Genomic DNA, 20272 nt, shown 5'->3' with positions numbered 1-20272 from the left:
ATGCGGCCATATAGCGTCACGCTCACAGCTTCCGTAATCGCTCCGGCGATGCGCTTATGTGCCGGAAGACGATACCGATGCTCGTACCCCAGGGCATCGCCCAATGGCCAATGTTAGCCTAGACGGCAGGCTTGATCACTTTATAAGGACCGCCAGTGTGGGTCAGTGCCAGGTTTGCTGCGTTAGGTATACGATCCATCGGTGGGTTTGTTTCCAGCTATGATGAGAAGGATGACTAGGTCTCGTATCGTTGGTATAGTGTGAGTACAATTCATGAAGCCCTTTCTTAATAAGCTTGAAGGTGTACTAATATTTGGCTCAATAGTTATGGCTTATTGTAGCCGGATCACTCCCTGTTTTCTCTCGCTTGAGAGGTGAGATCTGGGACTAATATTTTGATTGCCGAAGTCTTAGTTTAGTCTTGGAGCTTTCGAGTATTGGATACATCTTTGTCAAAGAAGGCATTTGTTATGGATAGAGTGGAGAAGAGTAGAGTAAAGGAGCTGAATTATAGACATGGCGATAGGGTCATTTCCGAGGCAAATGGTAGCTATATTCAAAGCGGTATTTCTGCTAGCTATGTTCATATTTATGTACTAGATCGAACTCGTTACACATCCTTATGAAGACATTGATCAGATGAAAGGTCAAAATGCGATATGTGTGTGTGGTTCTTTAGCTTTCTCTGTCAAGCTAAGATGGGGCGCTGGGCAACGTTCTTGGGGAGCAGTGAGTGGAGTAGAAGTTCCTATAGACAATATTCTAGAATTAGAATAGTGGATCCGTATTTGTTTTAATCAAGGTCTTATAATACAGGGCAATAAGAGCCTGTTCTTGGCGATTCCACCAGACCAAATCCCAAAGGCCCATGAACTCAGCATAACGCATGAGGAGATACACAACGGACCTCCCTTAGAAGGTTCAGCTCGATAATACAGCACTAGATTGCCTTGGAATACCTAATTGATTGCTTAACATGTCTTACTTGCTAGTCAAAGAACACTCGTAGGCTGAATTAGATAGACGTATTATTAGATAAATATCTATGCACAGGAATTTACGCAATTGTCTCAAACTCCAACGAGATCAAAGCAGCGAAAGCGATTGTTTTTATCAATGGTTATTACACCAGCTAGCATCCGTTAGTAACCAAGCACTCAATGAGCTGTCAATTACTTACGTTGGATGAAATTCCTTCTACGTGGAGTCTCCGCACCAGGAACATATCGTCTTAGTGGAGTGTTATTGCAAAGACAGGTGATTGCGAATTCCCCAACGCCCTGACCTCTTTTGTATTCACAGGTATGACAATCACCCTTTTCCATTCCCCTACCACTGAGAAATGTCAGTTGCCGTCAGACAGAAATAACCAACCGCAGCGAAGAACTATACATACTTTTTCTGGGCGACGAAGGAACCTCCATTTGCTGGATTCCACCCAAGACAAGAGTCCAAAGAAATTGTCGTATAGCGGTTTCCGCACACTCCCGATAAGGCTGGCTTCCGCTGCTCTTGATTCCGTCGTCGGGGATTGCGTAGTGTAGGTGTTCTTGGGCTTCCTGGGCTTCCCGGAGCTTCTGGAGATCCTGGTGGTACTGGGAGCTCTATAGTGTCAGGCGTCCCCGGTCTCGTTTGTGGTCCAATGATGACCGTATCTACCGTGCTAGGCGTTCCTTCTCTTGAGGATGTATATGATGTGTCCGACCCTGATTCAGGAAGCCATCGATTGGGATCGTTGGCTACCGTAAGTGGATTACATCTTTCGTGGATTTCCTGTGTATCGAGTTTCTTTGAATCAGCCATGGGTATGCCTTGGCTAGAAATCAAGGCTGACAGATGCAAGAATAAAATTAAGATCAAATGCATTGTTAGGGGATAAAAAGGAAGAACCTAAGTAAAACCACAGAAGAACGATATCATTGCGATCAGCCTCCCGGGCCGCGGGCAGCTATTTATGAAATCTGATATAGTATCATCGTTTTGATAGATACGAGCAATAGTAATCTCTTTGGCTATGGGTTTTCCCTTGGATGTAGTGATTAATGATAAATGAAGATCCACCTCTCTTCTTTGTCAAACTCCCCTGGGGCGCTGGGCAATAATTTAGTGCCCGCAAATATTCAAGTGCTATGGAACGCCAAGAATAGCCTAGAACTCAGAGAATTAATCAACGTACTCAAACTTAAGTTGGAATCATACGGGAAGATTTAGGGCAATGAGAATACCCATGCTGGGGCGTGGTAAGGTGCATGAGCAGGTTCCGTAAAGCTATCAGAACGCGCCCTCTGAAGTTGTAGTACCAGACTTCCGGGATTTGACACAAAGAACTGTACCAAAGTAAAGTATCAAGTTACACGAATCGGATGCTCGATAAGTTTGTACGAGCTCTTTAGGTGTCACTACACACATACGTACGACATTTCAAGGGCCGGCTACCCGCCTGCACAAAGAAGTACCTTATCAAAACCTTGTATCTCACAAACTATGGTTATAGTACATCTCTTTGATCCAACTAAACAGTGTCTGGACCTTCTAAATAAAACTGTCTTCAGCTGGCTGTATCCTCTCCTCGCCATAAAATGAGCTCATCACTGCTTCGTCTTCGACAATCTTCTATTGCCTCATCCAACGCTGGTAGTTTCTAATCGACTAATTATTTGTCTTTCCGAGCCAAGCCGTTTCCTCTTGCCGTCAACCTCGCGATAACAGGAATGGGCCAGGCAAGGTGCTCTGTGGAATCGTTGCGCACTTCGCCCGATGTCAACAGGTCGATAATCGCGACAGCAATATAGCCGCCAATTGCAGTGAAGACATGCCACCTGTACTCGTGTTGTCAGCGGCGTGATATCCCAGGTATGTTTGATATTCATGTGCATACCATCCGTGCAATTCGAACAGAAACGCCAAGGGCAAACCAACGGCTTGCCTTGTTTTGGTCAAAACCCGACAGGCCCATTCGTCAATCAACCACACCAGGTAACCAAAGATAAAGCTCGCTACAACGGGTCAGCTGCTGTCCAAATGTCCCGATGGCTAGGCGACTTACCACATCCAAAGAGCGCTACGCTTTGAATGTTTTTCCGGGTTACCGGGTCGGGGATTTGTCGGGGGATGATCTTGAGCGTACGTGTTGCGATCAAATAGACCGCCGTGCCGAAGGTAACGGCGTGAAGGAGGAATTCATCCATGACCATGTGCACGACCATCACAACAGTGAATAGGAGGGAGAGAATAATGCCCACTATCCGGGTGCGCTCCGGACTGGTCTGGAAAGAGAGGATGCGGTACAGAAGGGGCGTTGTCAACAGATGCATGGACAGTTCATCCGCTGGGGTTTCAGCCACGTGAGAAAGACGGTCTCATCAATTGAGGATGTAGAGCAAGACATACACATTTGGGTGTGGTACTTTAGAGTCATATGGTAGCCAGCTGAGCAGACTCCTACTCCGATCAATCCGAAATACGGAATCGAGCGGGAACTGGCGTTCGGCTTATGACGAAGTTTGGATAGACCATAGATCCCGTAAGCAACTGGGACAAGAGGTCAATTACAGGCTTTACGATTAGGCCTTCACGAACGCACTGTATACGAAGCTGCTCAGGGTATTGATAAACTCCGCGATGTATCGGGTGATTACATAGTCCTATGAAGAACCGGCTGTTAGACCGGGTTTACTGGGATTGCTTTGCAGCACGTACTTCTTCGCAAAAGCTGGAATTGACCATAAGTTATTGACATTCTCGACAGATTGAATTGAAGTTCAGAACATACTTGAGGTAGGAGGTTTGGGGACCCCAGAACGGTGTCAAGGTTGAGTGCTCCATCGTTGAAATGTATGTTGACAGGTTGGAAGTTGCGGACCGAAGGGGTGAAATAAGTGGAACTTGGTTGGTTGCCGTCGGAAACAATCTGATTTATGGATTAAATTGTTTATCCGGGCCCACCAGAGATATGACCCGCTTTCCCCAGAGGGAATGATATGCGCATCTTGGTCCGTGAGAAGAACCATGGTAAGTTAGTACCTTGATCTCCCATCATGTACAATAAGTTCATCAATGTTAGGGTATGTAGCGCATCAGCTGATCGCGGTTAGCACGACAGATCGTTTACTCGTGGTCTAGTTCAGTTAGGACAGCCCTTAGGGAATTTGATGCAGCACAGCATTGTCTCTTGCCCTATGTCAGCAGTCAACCTTGGGAAATACTTCAGTAACAGCCTTGGGGAGCAGAGTTGGCGACTTCAAGGTTCAAGACAAGTCACTCAGCCGTCGGGAGATAGTTCTATGTATCATGAATGTTAACTGCGCGCGAGAAAAACGACTAAAGCAATAAAACGGAGAAAAGTCAATAGGCAACGGGGGACTTGTAGATATTGTCTATCGTGACCTCATAAATAACCATTGCGATGATAATCGTTGGTCTCTAGCAACGGGTAACTAAAAGTTCTAATTGAACATGAAACTGATTATGCGGAAGGATGAGGGTCCGAAAGGTAGAATGAGAGAGAGGTGCTTAGACCTGTTCCTGCTTAGAACAGGGAGAGATAGGTATTCTTAGAAACTTCTAAGGGAACATTGTCGCTAGAATGCCGATCTTGTCTACTGCTGGCGTTGTTACAGTGTTGTTCCTGCTACTGAGTGGGTCCCGCCCCTTCGTAAAGCTGTAGCGTCAGACGCCGGGTGAGACGATCCTACAGCCACCCCAACTTTGCCGAGGGGCTTTGGTGATCTTGGTAGAAAAGCTTAGTGCTTATTTATTGCTTATTCGCGGGGCGCAGTCTCGCGTGTAAGGCTGTAAGCATCCAAGTTCTCCTGTCGTGGAACAATTCCCACGTGGTGCCTTTCATTTAGATTGGAACGTTTATTTTCCGATCCTGCTTGTAAGTTCTGAGGAAGATACCAAGCATATCTCGGCGCATTCAGAGAGATCAGAGAGAGCTCTTGAAGATGCGAGTAATCATAACAGGTAGCGCTATAGTAGCCAGTGTACAACTGTTGCTTCTCAATAAGCCATAGTCCGTAAATCAACTTCTAAACGTGAGACAGTAAGATACTAAGTGCCTTTCGCGAAAAACAATCTTAGCCCCCAATAACTGGAGCGCTTAGCTAAGTTGCAGGATATGTTAGGAAGCTCAATGGTCGTGAGGTGTGGCAGGGTAATGCTCGCGGCACCGTGAACCTCCGTAGCTCGACCATTTTCGTAGAGTATGGCTCCATACACCAGCTAGTCTGCTCAGACTGAGAGCTCTAGCGCCCAAAGTCCCTAGTGTTGCTAAGTAGATTCTATAATTGCCAAGAATAAGCTGACAGGGGACAGGGGCCAAACATCTCACGGAGATAGACTATCATGCAAGGTGAGATTCTGCAATCCAAAATTAACATAGCCAGTATACAGAATCTCACCTTGCAGGACATACAACGTCCATTGACTCTGCAAGAACTACAATCTTCATACATTCTGCAAGGCACGAAAAGTCTATATAAGGACCACAATCGTCGTCTCAAATCACATCTTCATCAACACAACAACAACACAACAACACAACAAAGCAAACAAACAACACTACAACACAACGACCTCCAAACAACAACACCATTCAAACAATCTCTTCAAACCAACTCTTCTACTACACTATCAAAATGCAGTTCCTCATTGTCGCCGCTTCTTTCGTCGCTGTTGCCACTGCCATCCCGGCTTCCAACGGCATCTCTGCCACCAACATCCAGAGCGCTGCTGACATCAACAACATCGCCTCTGCCTGGACCAAGGCCAAGGAAGATGATGGATGCAGCTGGCTCGGTAAGTAACTCTCGAAGACATCCCTGATACAATAAACTGACTCTTTCAAAGCCTGCATCAGCTCCGTCGTTGGACAGAGCGCCACTTGCGCCGCTGCCGCTGCCGAGCTTGCTCTCAGTAAGTCTCTTCTCAACCAATACTTTAGGATTCACCACTGACTGGATCACTTTAGACCCCATTGCCGATGTTGCCTGTGTCGCTGGACTTGGCACCATGACTGTAAGTTTAACAGCATTCTTCTATTCAATGATAGACTCCATACTAACTTTTGAACAGGTTGCTTGCAAGCCTTGCGCCTAAGCTACTGCTGGTCAGTGCTTTGGAAATCGCAACCAAAGGCTAGGGAAAGGATTGTGAAGGGGGTTGTGATAGAACGATGGGAAAACAATTATATCAATTTGCTTTTTATTTCCTTTGTTGCTTACCTAGACCATCTGCTTTTCGATTTCCTTGTCTATTTCCTTATCATTTTGCATGTATGTTTGCTTGTTTGCTCGCTTGTTTGCATATCAATTGAAGAATTTCAGGCCTGAAACACTCACTTCACTACTACTGTAACCGTAGCTGGTTTGCACCAAAAAATGGCAAATCTCAAATGAGCAGCAGAATTGACTGAAAGGTAGAACTTTGAGTTTTCCATATATCTATAGCAATAGCTTAGCATAGTATAAATGAGCTCATAAATCTAGCATGATGTATCTATATGGTTGAGCTGAGTTCCAAGTTCCAAATTTGTAGATGACACATCCGCTACTCAACTTGAGGGGCTGTATATTTCCTTCACAAACCCACAAGTAGGATACAGATTTTCACTCAATGTTCTTTCATACAATCTGTGTCCAACCTTTCATATTTTAGGGAATAAATTGAATATCAATCGATCAAATTGTCATGACTTGTTCAAGCAATTTGCCGAGAAAACGCCGAGCACTCCGAAAAACAATGATGGCATCCGCGTGCTTTGCATTCGAAGTACTTTTACACTTATACTTTTATATATAAAATTTCTCAAAAAATGCCAAAAAATGGTCCATTATACTTTACACCTGTCCTAATTTTGGGAAAAATTTAGAGAGGCTTTTTGCTCAGATGGCAAGCTGAAGGCGATGATTGTCGGAAAGTTGTCGTGCAGATATATATATATTGCGGATAATATTCACGCAACACGGGAATTAAGCATATACAGTTGTCACGTGGGCATCATCTCTAGCTTTAAGATCCCGAAAAAATCTCAAAAATATATAACGGTATTTTGTATATTTTACCAAATTTTTATGAATTTTATATTCAATATTAGCAAGTGAGGGGGGCTCTACTCCTCTCCAACCCGGAAAGGACCGAAAAGTCGGCCCCCAGGGGGTTGAACCCTTATTAACATCACCGACCGGCCCCAATCCCGAAATCAGTCTACTCCGTAGCCTACATAGTCTTTTAGATTCTTGGCGCTAAGTAAGCGCTTACCAGGTAATTCAGAGAAATGATAAGCCCTCTCGATGTGAGTCAAGGAAGAGGAGACCGAGCGTGCTTGAATCCGGGCAGCTTGCCCGATGCTATGATTCCACTGTGTGCAACACAGCTCATTCCTGGACAATAACAAGAAAGATAACGAAGACAAAAAACCAAATCAAAAAATAGAGTAGAAATAAAATTAAGTGGAAGATGAAAAATGGAAAACGGAAAAGGGGACAGTAAAATAAAAAGAAGAGGACGCGGAGGAATATGTGCTAACACCTACTTGCGAATACAAACCTGCCATTGAGCATCTATCCGCGTCTGGCGCGTTGGTATTATACATTAGCATGAATGGGTTTGAAAAAGCGATATTTACTCCATGCTAGAATGGCAGGGATGCTGACAGATCAATACGACTCTGTTCCCTGTCTCTCCACTTTCGAGTTCTGGATTGGCATGAGAGTACACATGAGGTTTTTTAGCGTTCCCTTTGCCCCTAGAGCGCTCTAGAATTGATTTGTAGACAAAGGGTTGGTAATTCGACTACTTCCGCAGGACCATGCTCTCAAGGGTTTTGTCAGGCCCGTTAGGTCGTGTTTGGTCAGGGTGATCGAAACCAGAACAGCACGGATGTTATACAGCATCCCCGTTTGCTAATCTGTATAGAGCATAATTCCGGTGGTCTGAAATCCTTGACACTAAAGGTCTAGCTGTAAGAAAATGTGTAATGGCAGCTACGATGTCCATTTGGTTTCAATAATTTTTTTTTCGCTGCCGATCATGTAGTAGTTTAGATAATAAAAGTTAAGATTAGAGTCTGGGATCGGGATCTAACCCAGCAATCCCTATACTGGCTTAGACATGATCAAGGAGTAACACATTCGAGACCATAAATTACTTCGGAGCGCCTTAAAAATGAGCGCATTCCTTGTGGATCCACTGCTTAGACCCTGGAGCTGGCCTTCCCAGGATAGATAAAGACTGACCCAGCTCTGACCGCAAATTTTCATAGTCCACACTGGATCCCTGCTACTATGCGTCAGTCTAAGAGTACCCGCCTCCAGGGATGGCCCCCGAGTTAATTTAACCAGGCGAGTTGGGTTACAATGGGTTTTAATGTGGGATGGGACGATAGGGGTTTCTTCCACGCCCTTGGAATTATTCTACGGCAGGAAGTCTCTTGTCAATTTGAATTATTTATCTTGAATAGCTTCAGGCTCTTGTACTTGTGTGTGTCTCATACCCTGAGTTGGAACGATTCTCACTTGAATTAACACCTCTTCGTATATGCATATTTGCTGTTCTTACGCCGAGTCACTAAAACTACTTCCATCGCCATGACGTCCTATGACCTAAAACAACTGACGCCTCCCGGATTATATGAGATTGAGGAACGGTCATCATGCCAGAATGCGGATGATATCCATTTGACCCGCTTGGGAAAGCGTCCGGTCTTGAAGCGAAACTTTGGGCTCATGTCGATGCTGGGATTTAGCTGCACCATTCTGGTCACATGGGAGTCTGTGACTACGTAGGGCTCTACCACATCACCTGCCTTTGGGTTCTACTGACCGTTCGAACTATCATGTTCTGAACAGGCTATTTATCCAAAACTTCCAAAAGTATATGAGACCCCATCTATCAAGATGCAAACCAGACTGATCAAAGCTTAGCGGTGGTCCTGCTGGCAGTGTCTATGGTTACATCTTCGTCTGGTTCGGTATTGCGGCAGCATTTGTAGTAATATCGGAGCTTGTATCGATGTAAGAAATTCTTTGGCGACATTAGCAAAATTTCTTTCTAAAGATCATCCCTTCAGGGCACCAACATCAGGAGGACAGTATCATTGGTGCGCAATGCTCGCACCTCCGTCCGCAATGAAAATTTTCAGCTACATCACAGGTGAGTGGAATCCTGAACGAACACACAAATATTTTCTTGTGAGTAAATGGTCTTAACCGAAGATATCTCTAAGGCTGGCTTACGGTAATTGGCTGGCAGGCCACTTACGCGACCGTCTGCTACATGGGTGGGAACTATATTGAGACCCTGGTGACCCTCACCAATCCCTCATACCAGCCTAAAATATGGCGACAGGTGCTGATCAGTTATGCGATTGCACTTTTCGGGTTCATCATCAACATTGCTGGAGGAAAGGTAATGCCGCGGTTTGAAGGCGCAATTCTAATCCTCCATATTCTTGGCTTCTTTGCCATTCTGTAAGTGAAATTCATATCCCATTAACGTGTTAGGTTTTTCTACTTATTTGGGAAGGATTCCTATGGTCTACATGGCCAATCACAATACAGCCGAGCAGGTCTTTACCCAATTCCTGAACGAGGGCCAATGGCCCTCTCAGGGCCTTTCTTTCTTTGTTGGCCTGATTGGACCCGTATTTGCTTTTGCAGGGGGTGATGCTGCAGTACATGTAACTGCATTCTCTAAACATGGATGGATCCGAGAACTAACACGTTCTAGCTATCCGAAGAAATCACCAATGCCACAGTTGCGGTGCCCTTGTCGTTGATGCTAACGGTGCTAATCAATGGTACCCTCGGCTTTAGCATGCTAATCGCCTTGCTCTTTTGCGTCGAGGATATCAAAGGGGCTCTCGAGGCACGAGTCCCCTTCCTGACTATATTCCACCAGGCAACGGGGTCCGTCGCGGGCACCGCTGCTGCAGGTTCCATTATTGTTGTAATGGGTAGTTGTTCATCAGCCGGCATGCTGGCCTCGACGTCACGACAATTCTGGTCCTTTGCGCGTGACCGGGGCATCCCTGGATGGCGGCTGTGGACAAAGGTCACCACTCATACCGCAATTCCAGCATACGCTGTCACCCTAACCACCATCATTGCCTGTCTGCTGAGTCTTATTGGTATTGGCTCTGACCTAGCCTTCAATGACTTAATGTCCTTGTCCACCTCGGGTTTGTTTTCATCATACCTGGTCGTGGCCGGACTTTTGCTCTGGCGACGCTGCACGGGTGGAATCAGTGGGTCTAAGAGTAAGCATACCTTGATCAATACAGCAGGAGCCCAGCTTGTCTGGGGTCCCTTTCATGTTCCGGGGGTTTGGGGTATTCTTATTAATGCTTTTGCTGTGGCCTTTATGACTATTGCAGTCTTCTTCAGTTTCTGGCCACCGATGAATAATGTATCGGCTGAGTCAATGAACTATAGTGTAGTGGGAATGGGGGGCGTCATTCTGTTGAGTTTGTTATATTATCTTGTCCGTGCTAGGAAGGTATACAAGGGACCTGTGGTGGAACTTCAAGTTGGTTATCGTGCCTAGAGAAATCGGTACGGACGGATCTAATTCCCGTAGAGGGGGGAAGGAAAGCGGAAATTCGAACCTTCTTACGCCTTCCTTTTCACTTTGTTCTCTTCGCTTTCCTTATTAACTAACTGGAGTACTTTGGATACGATTAGGCTAGTGATATGTAAACCCAGGTATTGAAGCAGTACATGGCAGGAAGAGCACAATGCAGTGATCAATGCCCAAAGAGCTATATGTGATACGGCAATCAGTATTGCAGGATATGTGGGAGTCTTCTCCGTAACTGCATCGGCAGACCCCTGTGTGCACGGTGCATTGTGATCTCTTTGTCCAAAGAATGAACTCGGGATCGTGTGCCGAGTGCTGACGGAGTCACGGAGTTAAGACTTATTGATGACACGTCCATCCTTGCCCTATATGTGTCATGTCGGCCCTAGGGCGCGATTTCGGTCACTGGGCCAATGATAGACGATAGTGCAAGTCTAGGGTCCGAAGGAAAGCGTTTGACTCATTTCCCTGATGGCAGTCTTGGCATATCGCCAGGACTTAATGCCGGTTGAGCAGATTTCCTAATAAATACCCAACATAGTTCCTATTATGGTTCTTCGGCGCTGCATAACGTGTTTTGCGACAGAGTCAATTCACCTGGCTAATTGTACGGATGATGAGAATGGACCCAGAAAATCAATCCGAATGGACCAAGCCAGCTTGTGAACGGCACATACCCTTTTGGCGCCAAGTGATAGACCAAGGAGCAATTACTCAGGATGTTCTGCATCATAATTATCCTGGGTCGGGGACGGAAACAGAACCCTTCCTAGTCTCCTGGCTGCCAGATGACCCCAGAAACCCTATGCTCTTCACAACATTCAAGAAGGTCGGCATCACAGTCGTCGTCTCCACAGCAACATTGGCCGTTGCCCTCGCTTCCTCAGCATATTCTGGATCTACCAAACAAGTGATGGAGGGCTTGGACGTCGGCACGGAGGTTGCAACGCTGGGACTATCGCTTTTTGTTATCGGCTTTGCACTCGGACCATTGTTCTGGGCCCCGCTAAGCGAGTTCATTGGTCGCCAATATCCCTTCATTGTCTCATTTGGCGCGATGACAGTCTTTTTGGCTGGATGTGCCGGCGCACAGAATATACAGACCTTGTTGGTTCTGCGTTTTCTAGCAGGCACAGCGGGATCATCTCCACTGACAAATGCCGGGGGTGTGATCAGCGATATGTTTCGAGCTGAGCAACGGGGACTTGCTCTATGCCTCTTTGCAGCAGCACCCTTCATGGGGCCTGTTATTGGACCGGTCATTGGTGGATTTCTGGGAATGAATGCTGGATGGAAATGGGTGGAAGGCTTCCTGGCTGCGCTTTCAGGAGTTTTGTGGCTTATGATGGCATGCTTCGTCCCTGAAACGTACGCGCCAGTTCTTCTCCGCCAAAGAGCAAAGCGTCTTTCACAGAAAACTGGCATGGTTTATCGCTCAAAGCTAGATGTCGAGAATGAAGGTTCCGTTTCTTTGAAACGGATGTTCGCCACCTCTTTATTGAGACCTTGGGTTCTGCTATTTCGGGAGCCTATTGTATTTATGTTATCTATATACATCGCTATCATTTATGGTGCACTCTTCATGATGTTCGCCGCGTTTCCGATTGTGTACCAACGTGGCCGGGGCTGGAACCAAGGCGTGGGAGGACTCGCCTTCATGGGCATTGCTGTGGGTATGATTGTCGGAACAATCTACACAATTCCAGACAACAGACGCTACACGCGAACGGTCAAAAGACATGGAGGGTTCGCGCCTCCAGAGTCACGCCTGCCACCGGTGATGCTCTCTGCAGTGTGTATTCCTGTCGGTCTCTTTTGGTTCGCATGGACCAACTCCCCGTCCGTTCATTGGATGGCCAGTATAGCAGCCGGCGTTCCTTTCGGCTGTGGGATCGTTCTTCTATACCTAGGCATCATGGGCTACCTTATCGATTCTTATACAATTTTCGCGGCGTCTGTCTTGGCGGCTAATGCGGTTCTGCGATCTCTGTTTGGAGGGATTTTCCCGCTCTTCACGGCGTACATGTATGAAGGACTGGGGATTCATTGGGCCTCCTCAATCCCCGCCTTTCTTACGGTCGCATGTATGCCTTTTCCATTTATTTTCTACCGATACGGGGAAGCGATTCGCAAGCGATGTCCGTATTCTGCCCAGTCAGAAGTGTACGTGCGAAAGTTACAGGTGGCAGCGCAGCAGAGCGAAAAATAGAGTCGGTAATTGGACATCATATAGCGGGGGATTTAGAATAATAACCGAGTATATGGGGCTATCATAATTTAAGAATCGGGGTTCCTGAACAACCCCACAGGAGTGAAGAAACGCCATGCGGGGCTCCGGCACAGGAGACCAGTTTAGGGATTATAGACCAATTTAGCGCAATTCAATTGTCCTCTGATCGGCACTTCAATAGCCACTCGGGGTAATTTACCGTGAAGCCCATCCTGAATTGGAACGGACATTGTCTGATGCGTGTTCTCCCCACCGGAGAGCCAAGAAATGTGATGAAGCTATAAATGCCCCCGGTCCTCGGCATATACTATGATGCGCAGGTACAATCGGCGAAAATGAACTACGTGAAAGGCCTGGCTTGGGCCAGCCTGCTTTTGCAGGCCGCTGGATTAGATGCGGATGCTATCACTGCTCAATATTTTGGTAATGATGCACCGTGGTATCGCGACCGGATCCCCCTTTTTGAGTCAAGTGCGTCCGATATCCAGGATGTCTATTACTATCGCTGGAATATTTTCCGTGCCCACCAGCGTGATCTGGGCGCCGATGGGTACATTTCCACTGAGTTCCTGAATGATGTCAGCTGGCAGACTCAGCCGTCGGCTATGCTGATCGATGCCGCCAATTTCCATCTGCGTGAAGGTCGTTGGTGCCGTGATCGTCGGTTCAAGAGCGACTATGCAAGCTTTCTCTATGGCCCATACAGAAACCCATACCAGTTCTCTGAAAGTATGGCCGACGGAGTGTGGCAGGGATATCTGGTCGATGGAGTAGCAGACGACGCTACCGCTCACTTAGATACCATGCAGGAGGTCTTCAAGGGATGGAATACCACCACCATGGATAGGGGAGGCTACGACACCTCTAAAGCCCTATACTGGATACAACCGCTCACCGATGCCACGGAGTACACGATTGCTAGCATCGACGCATCTGGCGGCGCGGATGGTTTCACAGGAGGAAATGCCTTCCGACCCAGCATCAACAGCTACCAATATGCAAACGCGTTGGCAATTGCCAACCTGGCTAAGCTACTGGGCCAGGAAGATGTGGCCAACAACTATCAGCAGCAAGCAGACGACATCAAGAAAACCGTCCAGGACACATTGTGGAATGGCACCTTCGAGCACTTCATTGATAGGTATAAGGTGGACAATGAGTATGTAACATACTGGGACTTCATTCGAGGCCGAGAGCTGGTGGGCTATGTTCCCTGGACACACGATCTGCCAGATGACACGGAGGAGTTCGCTCAAGCATGGAAGCATTTATTGGACAGTGAAAAGTTCGCGGGTGCCCACGGCCTACGCACCAACGAGCCGAGCTATGAATACTACATGAGGCAATACCGCTATGAAGGCGATAAACGCGAGTGCCAGTGGAACGGCCCTGCCTGGCCTTACCAGACCACTCAAGTCCTGGCGGCTCTTGCTAACTTGCTCGACCACTACAACACATCTGCCGCTGCCAACCTCGTCACGAAGACCGACTACACCAACTTGCTACAGCAGTATGCCAAGCTACACTACAACCCCGACCGAGGTGGTATCCTTGACCTGGAGGAAGACTATGATGCCGATACAGGCAGTCCGATCGTCGGATTGACGCGCTCCCCGCACTACTTCCATTCCGGCTATGTTGACCTCGTCCTCTCCGGACTTGTTGGCATCCGTCCTCGCGCTGATGATGTGCTTGAGGTGAACCCGCTGGCAGACCCAGAAGTCGTATCATACTTCCGCGCCGAGCGCATTCTCTACCACGGCCACGAAATCGCCGTCCAGTGGGATGCCAATGGTGACCACTATGGCACATCCGGGTTAGTGGTCGAGGTCGACGGCAAAGTTGTCTCCACAGCACCAAGCTTGACCCGTATCACCACCAGCATCACTCGGGAAGCTCCACCGGCAATTAACCGACCTATAGCTGTCTCCGTGCAACAGAACTCAACCTCATATCCTCAAGGCAGTGTCTCCGTCGCAGACGCAGACACCGACGCCGTCCACGCCGCCATCGACGGCCGAGTCTGGTTCTTCCCGGAGTCCGACGTCGCGAACGGATGGGATACGCCTGCTGGTAACGGCAGTGAACTATGGTACCAGATCAGCTTCGAGTCTTCAACCAAGACTGCGAGCGCGGAGATTGCCTTTTTCGCTAATAGCACGCAAGGCTTTGATGCTCCTGAGAAATATAGTATTCAGGTCAACGTATCCGGCGAGTGGGCAGAAGTGTCAAACGCGAATTATAGTTCCCCGGTTGCGAACGGAATTACCCGGGCCACTTGGGATGGCGTCGACGCGGATAAGATCCGACTTGTTTTCGCGCCGCAAGAGGAGAAAAAGGTTCGGCTGGTGGAGTTCAAGGTTTTCGGGGAGGTTGTGGCTGAGAATTGAGTATTGTAGCTTAGCTTCGCTTTGTAGTTGTGTTTCTTCATTTGCATATAATACATCCTGCGTTTTGGTAAGCTGTGTTTGTAGCCTTCAGCATCATGAGATACCAAGAGCTTATATCATTTGTAGTAATTGTAATGTAGGAGATTTGTCTGTAGTACTGGACTCGCATATAGAATGTCTCAATCGGTCATACCTCCAGCTGACAGTTGGCTGCGGGAACTAGAGAAGCTGTCACCATCCAGAGACAAGGTACTCGTCAACCTTTCCCGGCCATCGTATTTCGGCTGGCCGATGAGAGCCTTAGCGGATCCGTTGAAAACCTTTCATGCGGCAAGCCGATATTCCGTTATTGGTATTCCAAGAATGAGAATGAATCGTTCCAGAGCTTGGTAAGAAGGCGGGAGCACGGCCTACGGTCGATCGATGGTTCCAGGTACGCCCGTGTCAACTGCCGTGAACTTTATCCGGACCCATCACTGAACGAGTCATTTTGACATCACTCCAGTGCGTGTGCTTCATTTCATTGCAGCCTGAAGCATAATCGCAAAAAAAAAAGGCATTCCCCGCTGTGGGCTAGGTACCAAATGTGAGATTGTCGATCCTTGAATTAGGGCAGCCTCGGCATGCCGAAACCCGTCCTAAAACAGTCCCAAAGCGGTAATATGCGAGTAAATCACGTGAGGATAAGATCCCGAAACCGATCTGATAGGGGGAATATTGCCGCTTTAGGTAATACCTCGCAGGAGTTAACCGGCCGGGATATCAACTCGCATCGCTCCACACTCTATCTTCGTAACCCTAGCGCATCTAGATCGCCTTTTGATCCTCAATTAGTCCTTCTTCGAAGGAACGGGATCTCCTCTCGGCTTTGCTTGTGTTGAGTTAAGCTTTGTGCCAAGTAGTATTTCCCTGGGACAGATCTAGAGTGGCTGAAGTATTTGGAACAGGTACCGGGGATTTTGTGATACTATTATTCATGTTGAGGGTCGAATTGTAAATAGCTTCCATAGCTCTTGCTGTATTCATATGTTCATGTGTAGAAAGTGATAAGCATTTGTATTGAATGCCTCTTTTCTTGCTGCGTGGACTTGGCTTATCTCTCTTGCATGGTATGGTCTCCACTTTGCCTCCGGGAGCTTATGCACCAACCACCCACCATAATGGCGCACAATTGCGTGTGCCACATTCTCCCTGGATAACGGGCGGGACGGAGTATACCCGCTGGATAATCGGCCCAGAGCTGTTTCGAAGGCAAGGAGCAAGGAAACAAGATATACCCTAGAGGAGATATAAATTGGGTTGGATATCTTACTGTCTACGTACTGTGAAGTAACAAAAGCATTTGTTTTCTCTAAGCGTTTCTCTAATAGACATCAGTGCATTACTTTAATTATTTGTTTCAGCTCGCATCACCCTGAAAAGACAATTTTCTGCCATAACAATGGAACAACCACAAACTCCTGTCAACGCCGGACAGCGCCTTCTCACGAACGTCGTTGATGAAATTGCCCAGTCCAATCCCCAGAAGAGGCTCGGTGTTATTCCCAGTGCTCTCGAGGCATCAGAAGGTTTCCGGGACGTGTCGTTTGGCGATCTTGCCCATGCAGTCAATGCGCTCTCATGGTGGATTGAGAAGCAGATCGGAAAGGCCGAGAACAATGAGACTGTGGCATATATGGGTAGAAATGACATTCTCTACCTGATCTTCATACTTGCATGCAACAAGACTGGCTATAAGGTAAAATTATTAAAAATCGTTACATTCTGATGCAATCTGACCGTTTTGAAATAGCCTTTACTCCCTTCGAGCCGACTTTCCATCGAAGCTTATCAACATATCCTGGGTGTGACCGAGTGTCATAGGTTCTTCTACAGCCATGACAAAGAACGACAGGTATCAGAGATGAAGAACTTTCTCAAAGACATAGATTTTTACGAAGTACCAGCGACAGCCGATATCCTCAACTGCAGCCACGTACCAGAGCCATACCCTTTTACCAAGACTTTCGCCGAGGCCGAGGATGATGTTGCTTTTATTATTCACAGTTCCGGAACAACAGGTACGCGAACAAACGATATTACTTTATTAGACGCTAGCCATTGTTAACAGGCGTGACCACAGGAATGCCAAAACCCGTTCCCCTAACGCACGGTTTCGTCGCAACTCTAGACTCTGTTGGCTATCTGCCTATCCCAGCCGGCCGTCGTGTGGCTGCGCCAAACGATCCGAGCTCTAGCAACCTTGTCCTCGTTACTACTCCCTTCTTTCACCTCATGGGTCTATACGGCCTCACGTGTGCTATCTTCCACAATACCCCCTTCGTCAACCTCCCCGACAGGCCAGTCTCGGTTGACCTTGTCCTGGACACAATACGCGCAACAAATCCAACTATTACTTTGCTTGCCCCAGCCATCCTGGAAGATATAAGTCAAACTCAGGCCGGACTGGATTGTCTCGGAACACTAAACGCAGTCATTTATGCGGGTGCTCCCCTGGCAGCGGATATCGGCAACCGAATCGTCCCCTACACTAAAGTCGTTACTCTCCTAGGCTCAAGTGAAATGGGCATCATCAGCTCTCTGGTCCCAGAGGGAGACGGAAACTGGGGCTATTTCGAGTGGAACCCTGCATATGGAGTGGAGATGCAGCACAGAGGCGAGGGACTGTATGAGTTTGTTATTCCTCGTCGGGAGAACTCTCGAGCTATCCATGGTATCTTCCATACCTTCCCTGACAAGACGGAATATGGATCGAATGACTTGTTCGTCCAACACCCGTCAAACCCTACCTTGTGGAAGTACCATGGTCGCTTTGATGACGTGATTGTGCTCAGCAATGGTGAGAAGCTCAATCCGGTGACTCTGGAAAAGATGGTCGAGTGCCACCCGAAGATCGGTCGGGCAGTTTTGATCGGGCAGGGTCGGTTTCAGACTTCGTTGCTGGTTGAACCACACTGGGATGAACAGGAGAAGGCTATTGACGAGGCTGCATTCATCGATGAGATCTGGCCTGTGGTTGAACGGGCAAACGAGACCGTGCCGAACTATGGACGCATTACCAAAACCATGATTAAGCTCTCTTCCCCTGAAAAGCCCTTCAAAACGACACCCAAGGGTACGACGCAGCGTCGGGCAGTTAACAGAGATTATAAGGAGGAGATCGACGCAATTTACGCTTCTGCTGATCAACAGTTGAATGGCTCACTTCCTGACATAATCACCCTGAACAACATCACGCAATACGTTAACGAAACCATCTGCTCTCTGCTCGAGCGGGAGGCAATTGACAACGATGAAGACTTGTATTCTGCAGGCCTTGATTCTTTACAAACTATCCAACTGGCGACGATACTCCGTAACGGCGTCTTTTGCCAAGTGCCCGCTGGCGATCGTCCACGGATCACAGCTCAGCATATCTATGCCCATTCTACAGTGAACCAGTTGGCAGAATTCCTCCTAAAGGTAATTGCTGGCGACTCTGTCGCAAGCATTCCTCGTCACGACAGAATTCAGAACATGGTAGCCAAATACACAGAGGACATCCCAGCACGCCCTTACTCCCAGGCTCAACTCCCTCCTACCTCCACAGTTATATTAACCGGATCGACCGGGTCACTGGGCGCTTATCTGCTGCATATCCTTTTGACGAACAAAAATGTCTCCAAAGTCTACTGCTTCAACCGCTCCGACGCCCAGTCACGCCAAATCCAAAGCTTCAAGGAAAAGGGCCTCGACGCTGCCCCCCTTTCCGACCCTTCAAGAGTCGAATTCCTCAAGGTATCCTTTGGAGAGCTACATTTCGGGATCGACGACACAAAATACGCCTCCCTCCTAAGCACAGTAGATCTAATCATCCACAACGCCTGGAAAGTCAACTTCAACCACCCCCTCGAATCCTTCGAAGACCCTCACATCAAGGGTGTCCGAGAGTTTATCTCCTTTAGCCTCGAAAGCAAATACAAGGCACACTTCTCCTTCGTCTCATCAGTCGCTACAGTTGGCGCCTGGACTTCAGAGATGGGAGCTGTTGTCCCCGAACTCCCACTTGAGGATGACACAGCGGTACTAAAGCAGGGATACGGGGAATCAAAGCATGTCTCGGAACGCATGTGCGTGATTGCATCTAAGAAGGCTCAGGTGCCTACTACTATCTTCAGAGTTGGGCAGATTGCTGGCCCAACCACTAAGAGTGGACTTTGGAACCCTGATGAATGGCTCCCGACTATTGTCGCCACGTCGAAGGCTCTCGGAAAGGTTCCGAGTGATCTCGGTTCGATGCCTATTGATTGGGTTCCTGTTGTATGTTTCATTCTACCTTTTATTATTCTGATGGATCGCTAACTTAGTCACAGGATAAACTGGCCCAGATAACAGTTGAAGCTCTCCAGACCCGCCGGAGATCCCTCACCGAGACGCCGAATGCTTTCTTCCACCTTATGAACCCTAATCATGCGGCGTGGTCTTCGCTCATCCCCGCCATCGAATCTAAATATAACACACAAACGGTCCCCTTTGGCGAATGGATCAGTGATCTGGAATCTATCAAGAACCCATCGGACCAGGATGTTCGGGAGAAGCCAGCTTTGAAGCTCCTCGATTTCTATCGCGGCCTGTCAAGCGCCGAGGGCATGCTATCGGCTGATATCAGTGTGGAGAGGACGAAGGAGGCAAGCGAGACTATGAGGGGCTTGGGGCCTATTTCGGCTGAGTTGATGGAGAACTGGATGGAGCAGTGGGGATTTTAAGTACTCGATTTTCTTTGAGATGAGCGACTTACATGTATTATAGACTGCGCTGTTGTCATTTTCTTGTCTTCATGTATGCATGGCTTAGCGGTGTTTGGAATATAACTTAATTGACCTACTATTCAACTTATTATTGTGGACTTTTCTTTAGGCTCTTTGTAAAATACTCGTTCATCGATGTTGAGTTGCAGTACCTCTTCTCAGAAACCAGCATGGAGTTTATGATCTCAACTGAGTAGACGACGAAACATCGTGAAGAATGGTAACTGCATTAATGCGGCCTTCTATCACTCTTACAAGGTGAAGCACAATACATATTTACCAAAACA

General features: G+C 47.6%; 7 protein-coding genes across 7 annotated transcripts; 5 read left to right on the top strand and 2 right to left on the bottom strand.

Annotated features, from left to right (window-relative positions):
* Positions 1-1070: 1070 nt before the first annotated feature.
* On the bottom strand, positions 1071-2044 carry F9C07_2287102 (uncharacterized protein; the record flags this gene model as incomplete). Its single annotated transcript, XM_071510878.1, has 3 exons — positions 1397-2044; positions 1181-1335; positions 1071-1132 (listed from the first exon to the last, which is right to left on the bottom strand). Exons 1-3 carry the CDS (start codon positions 1864-1866, stop codon positions 1071-1073), a joined length of 687 nt encoding a protein of 228 aa, XP_071367255.1. The 5' UTR covers positions 1867-2044.
* A 390-nt stretch (positions 2045-2434) lies between these two features.
* F9C07_2287101 (alkaline phytoceramidase) lies at positions 2435-4833 on the bottom strand. Its single transcript, XM_041287629.2, has 7 exons — positions 3773-4833; positions 3700-3712; positions 3584-3644; positions 3391-3531; positions 3047-3328; positions 2879-2996; positions 2435-2819 (listed from the first exon to the last, which is right to left on the bottom strand). Exons 1-7 carry the CDS (start codon positions 3823-3825, stop codon positions 2654-2656), a joined length of 834 nt encoding a protein of 277 aa, XP_041151512.1. The 5' UTR covers positions 3826-4833; the 3' UTR covers positions 2435-2653.
* Positions 4834-5210: 377 nt separating this feature from the next.
* On the top strand, positions 5211-6400 carry F9C07_2173334 (fungal calcium binding protein-domain-containing protein). The gene is made up of 4 exons (XM_041295529.2): positions 5211-5799; positions 5851-5916; positions 5972-6018; positions 6076-6400. The coding sequence occupies exons 1-4, from the start codon at positions 5640-5642 to the stop codon at positions 6097-6099; spliced, it is 297 nt and encodes a 98-aa protein (XP_041151513.1). The 5' UTR covers positions 5211-5639; the 3' UTR covers positions 6100-6400.
* Positions 6401-8180: 1780 nt separating this feature from the next.
* On the top strand, positions 8181-10545 carry F9C07_2263672 (amino acid transporter; the record flags this gene model as incomplete). Its single annotated transcript, XM_071510169.1, has 7 exons — positions 8181-8782; positions 8850-8873; positions 8925-9014; positions 9071-9153; positions 9227-9470; positions 9526-9679; positions 9730-10545. Exons 1-7 carry the CDS (start codon positions 8589-8591, stop codon positions 10543-10545), a joined length of 1605 nt encoding a protein of 534 aa, XP_071367254.1. The 5' UTR covers positions 8181-8588.
* Positions 10546-11200: 655 nt separating this feature from the next.
* Positions 11201-12787, top strand: F9C07_2236666 (bicyclomycin resistance protein; the record flags this gene model as incomplete). Its single annotated transcript, XM_071509996.1, has 1 exon — positions 11201-12787. One exon carries the CDS (start codon positions 11201-11203, stop codon positions 12785-12787), a length of 1587 nt encoding a protein of 528 aa, XP_071367253.1.
* Positions 12788-13092: 305 nt separating this feature from the next.
* Positions 13093-15198, top strand: F9C07_12417 (six-hairpin glycosidase; the record flags this gene model as incomplete). The annotated part of the gene is made up of 1 exon (XM_041287625.2): positions 13093-15198. The coding sequence occupies one exon, from the start codon at positions 13093-13095 to the stop codon at positions 15196-15198; it is 2106 nt and encodes a 701-aa protein (XP_041151515.2).
* Positions 15199-16513: 1315 nt separating this feature from the next.
* F9C07_2287098 (putative NRPS-like enzyme) lies at positions 16514-20069 on the top strand. The gene is made up of 4 exons (XM_071510877.1): positions 16514-16936; positions 16991-17258; positions 17321-19497; positions 19551-20069. The coding sequence occupies exons 1-4, from the start codon at positions 16640-16642 to the stop codon at positions 19941-19943; spliced, it is 3135 nt and encodes a 1044-aa protein (XP_071367252.1). The 5' UTR covers positions 16514-16639; the 3' UTR covers positions 19944-20069.
* The last annotated feature ends 203 nt before the right edge of the window (positions 20070-20272 follow it).

Source organism: Aspergillus flavus, chromosome 8 (genome assembly GCF_009017415.1).
Source record: "Aspergillus flavus chromosome 8, complete sequence".
In the NCBI taxonomy this organism is placed as follows: Eukaryota; Fungi; Ascomycota; class Eurotiomycetes; order Eurotiales; family Aspergillaceae; genus Aspergillus; species Aspergillus flavus.
Note: the sequence above shows the minus strand (reverse complement) of the source record. Positions and strands in the feature narration are given on the sequence as shown.

Coding starts and splice junctions, on each gene's coding strand:
- F9C07_2287101 (XM_041287629.2), bottom strand. CDS start 3,825: ATGGAGCACTCAACCTTGACACCGTTCTGGGGTCCCCAAACCTCCTAC. Junction 3,329..3,390: donor AAAGTACCACACCCAAATGT/GTATGTCTTGCT, acceptor CTGAAACCCCAG/CGGATGAACTGTCCATGCAT. Junction 2,997..3,046: donor CGTAGCGCTCTTTGGATGTG/GTAAGTCGCCTA, acceptor GACCCGTTGTAG/CGAGCTTTATCTTTGGTTAC.
- F9C07_2173334 (XM_041295529.2), top strand. CDS start 5,640: ATGCAGTTCCTCATTGTCGCCGCTTCTTTCGTCGCTGTTGCCACTGCC. Junction 5,800..5,850: donor TGATGGATGCAGCTGGCTCG/GTAAGTAACTCT, acceptor ACTCTTTCAAAG/CCTGCATCAGCTCCGTCGTT. Junction 6,019..6,075: donor CTGGACTTGGCACCATGACT/GTAAGTTTAACA, acceptor ACTTTTGAACAG/GTTGCTTGCAAGCCTTGCGC.
- F9C07_2287098 (XM_071510877.1), top strand. CDS start 16,640: ATGGAACAACCACAAACTCCTGTCAACGCCGGACAGCGCCTTCTCACG. Junction 16,937..16,990: donor GCAACAAGACTGGCTATAAG/GTAAAATTATTA, acceptor GTTTTGAAATAG/CCTTTACTCCCTTCGAGCCG. Junction 17,259..17,320: donor TCACAGTTCCGGAACAACAG/GTACGCGAACAA, acceptor GCGTGACCACAG/GAATGCCAAAACCCGTTCCC.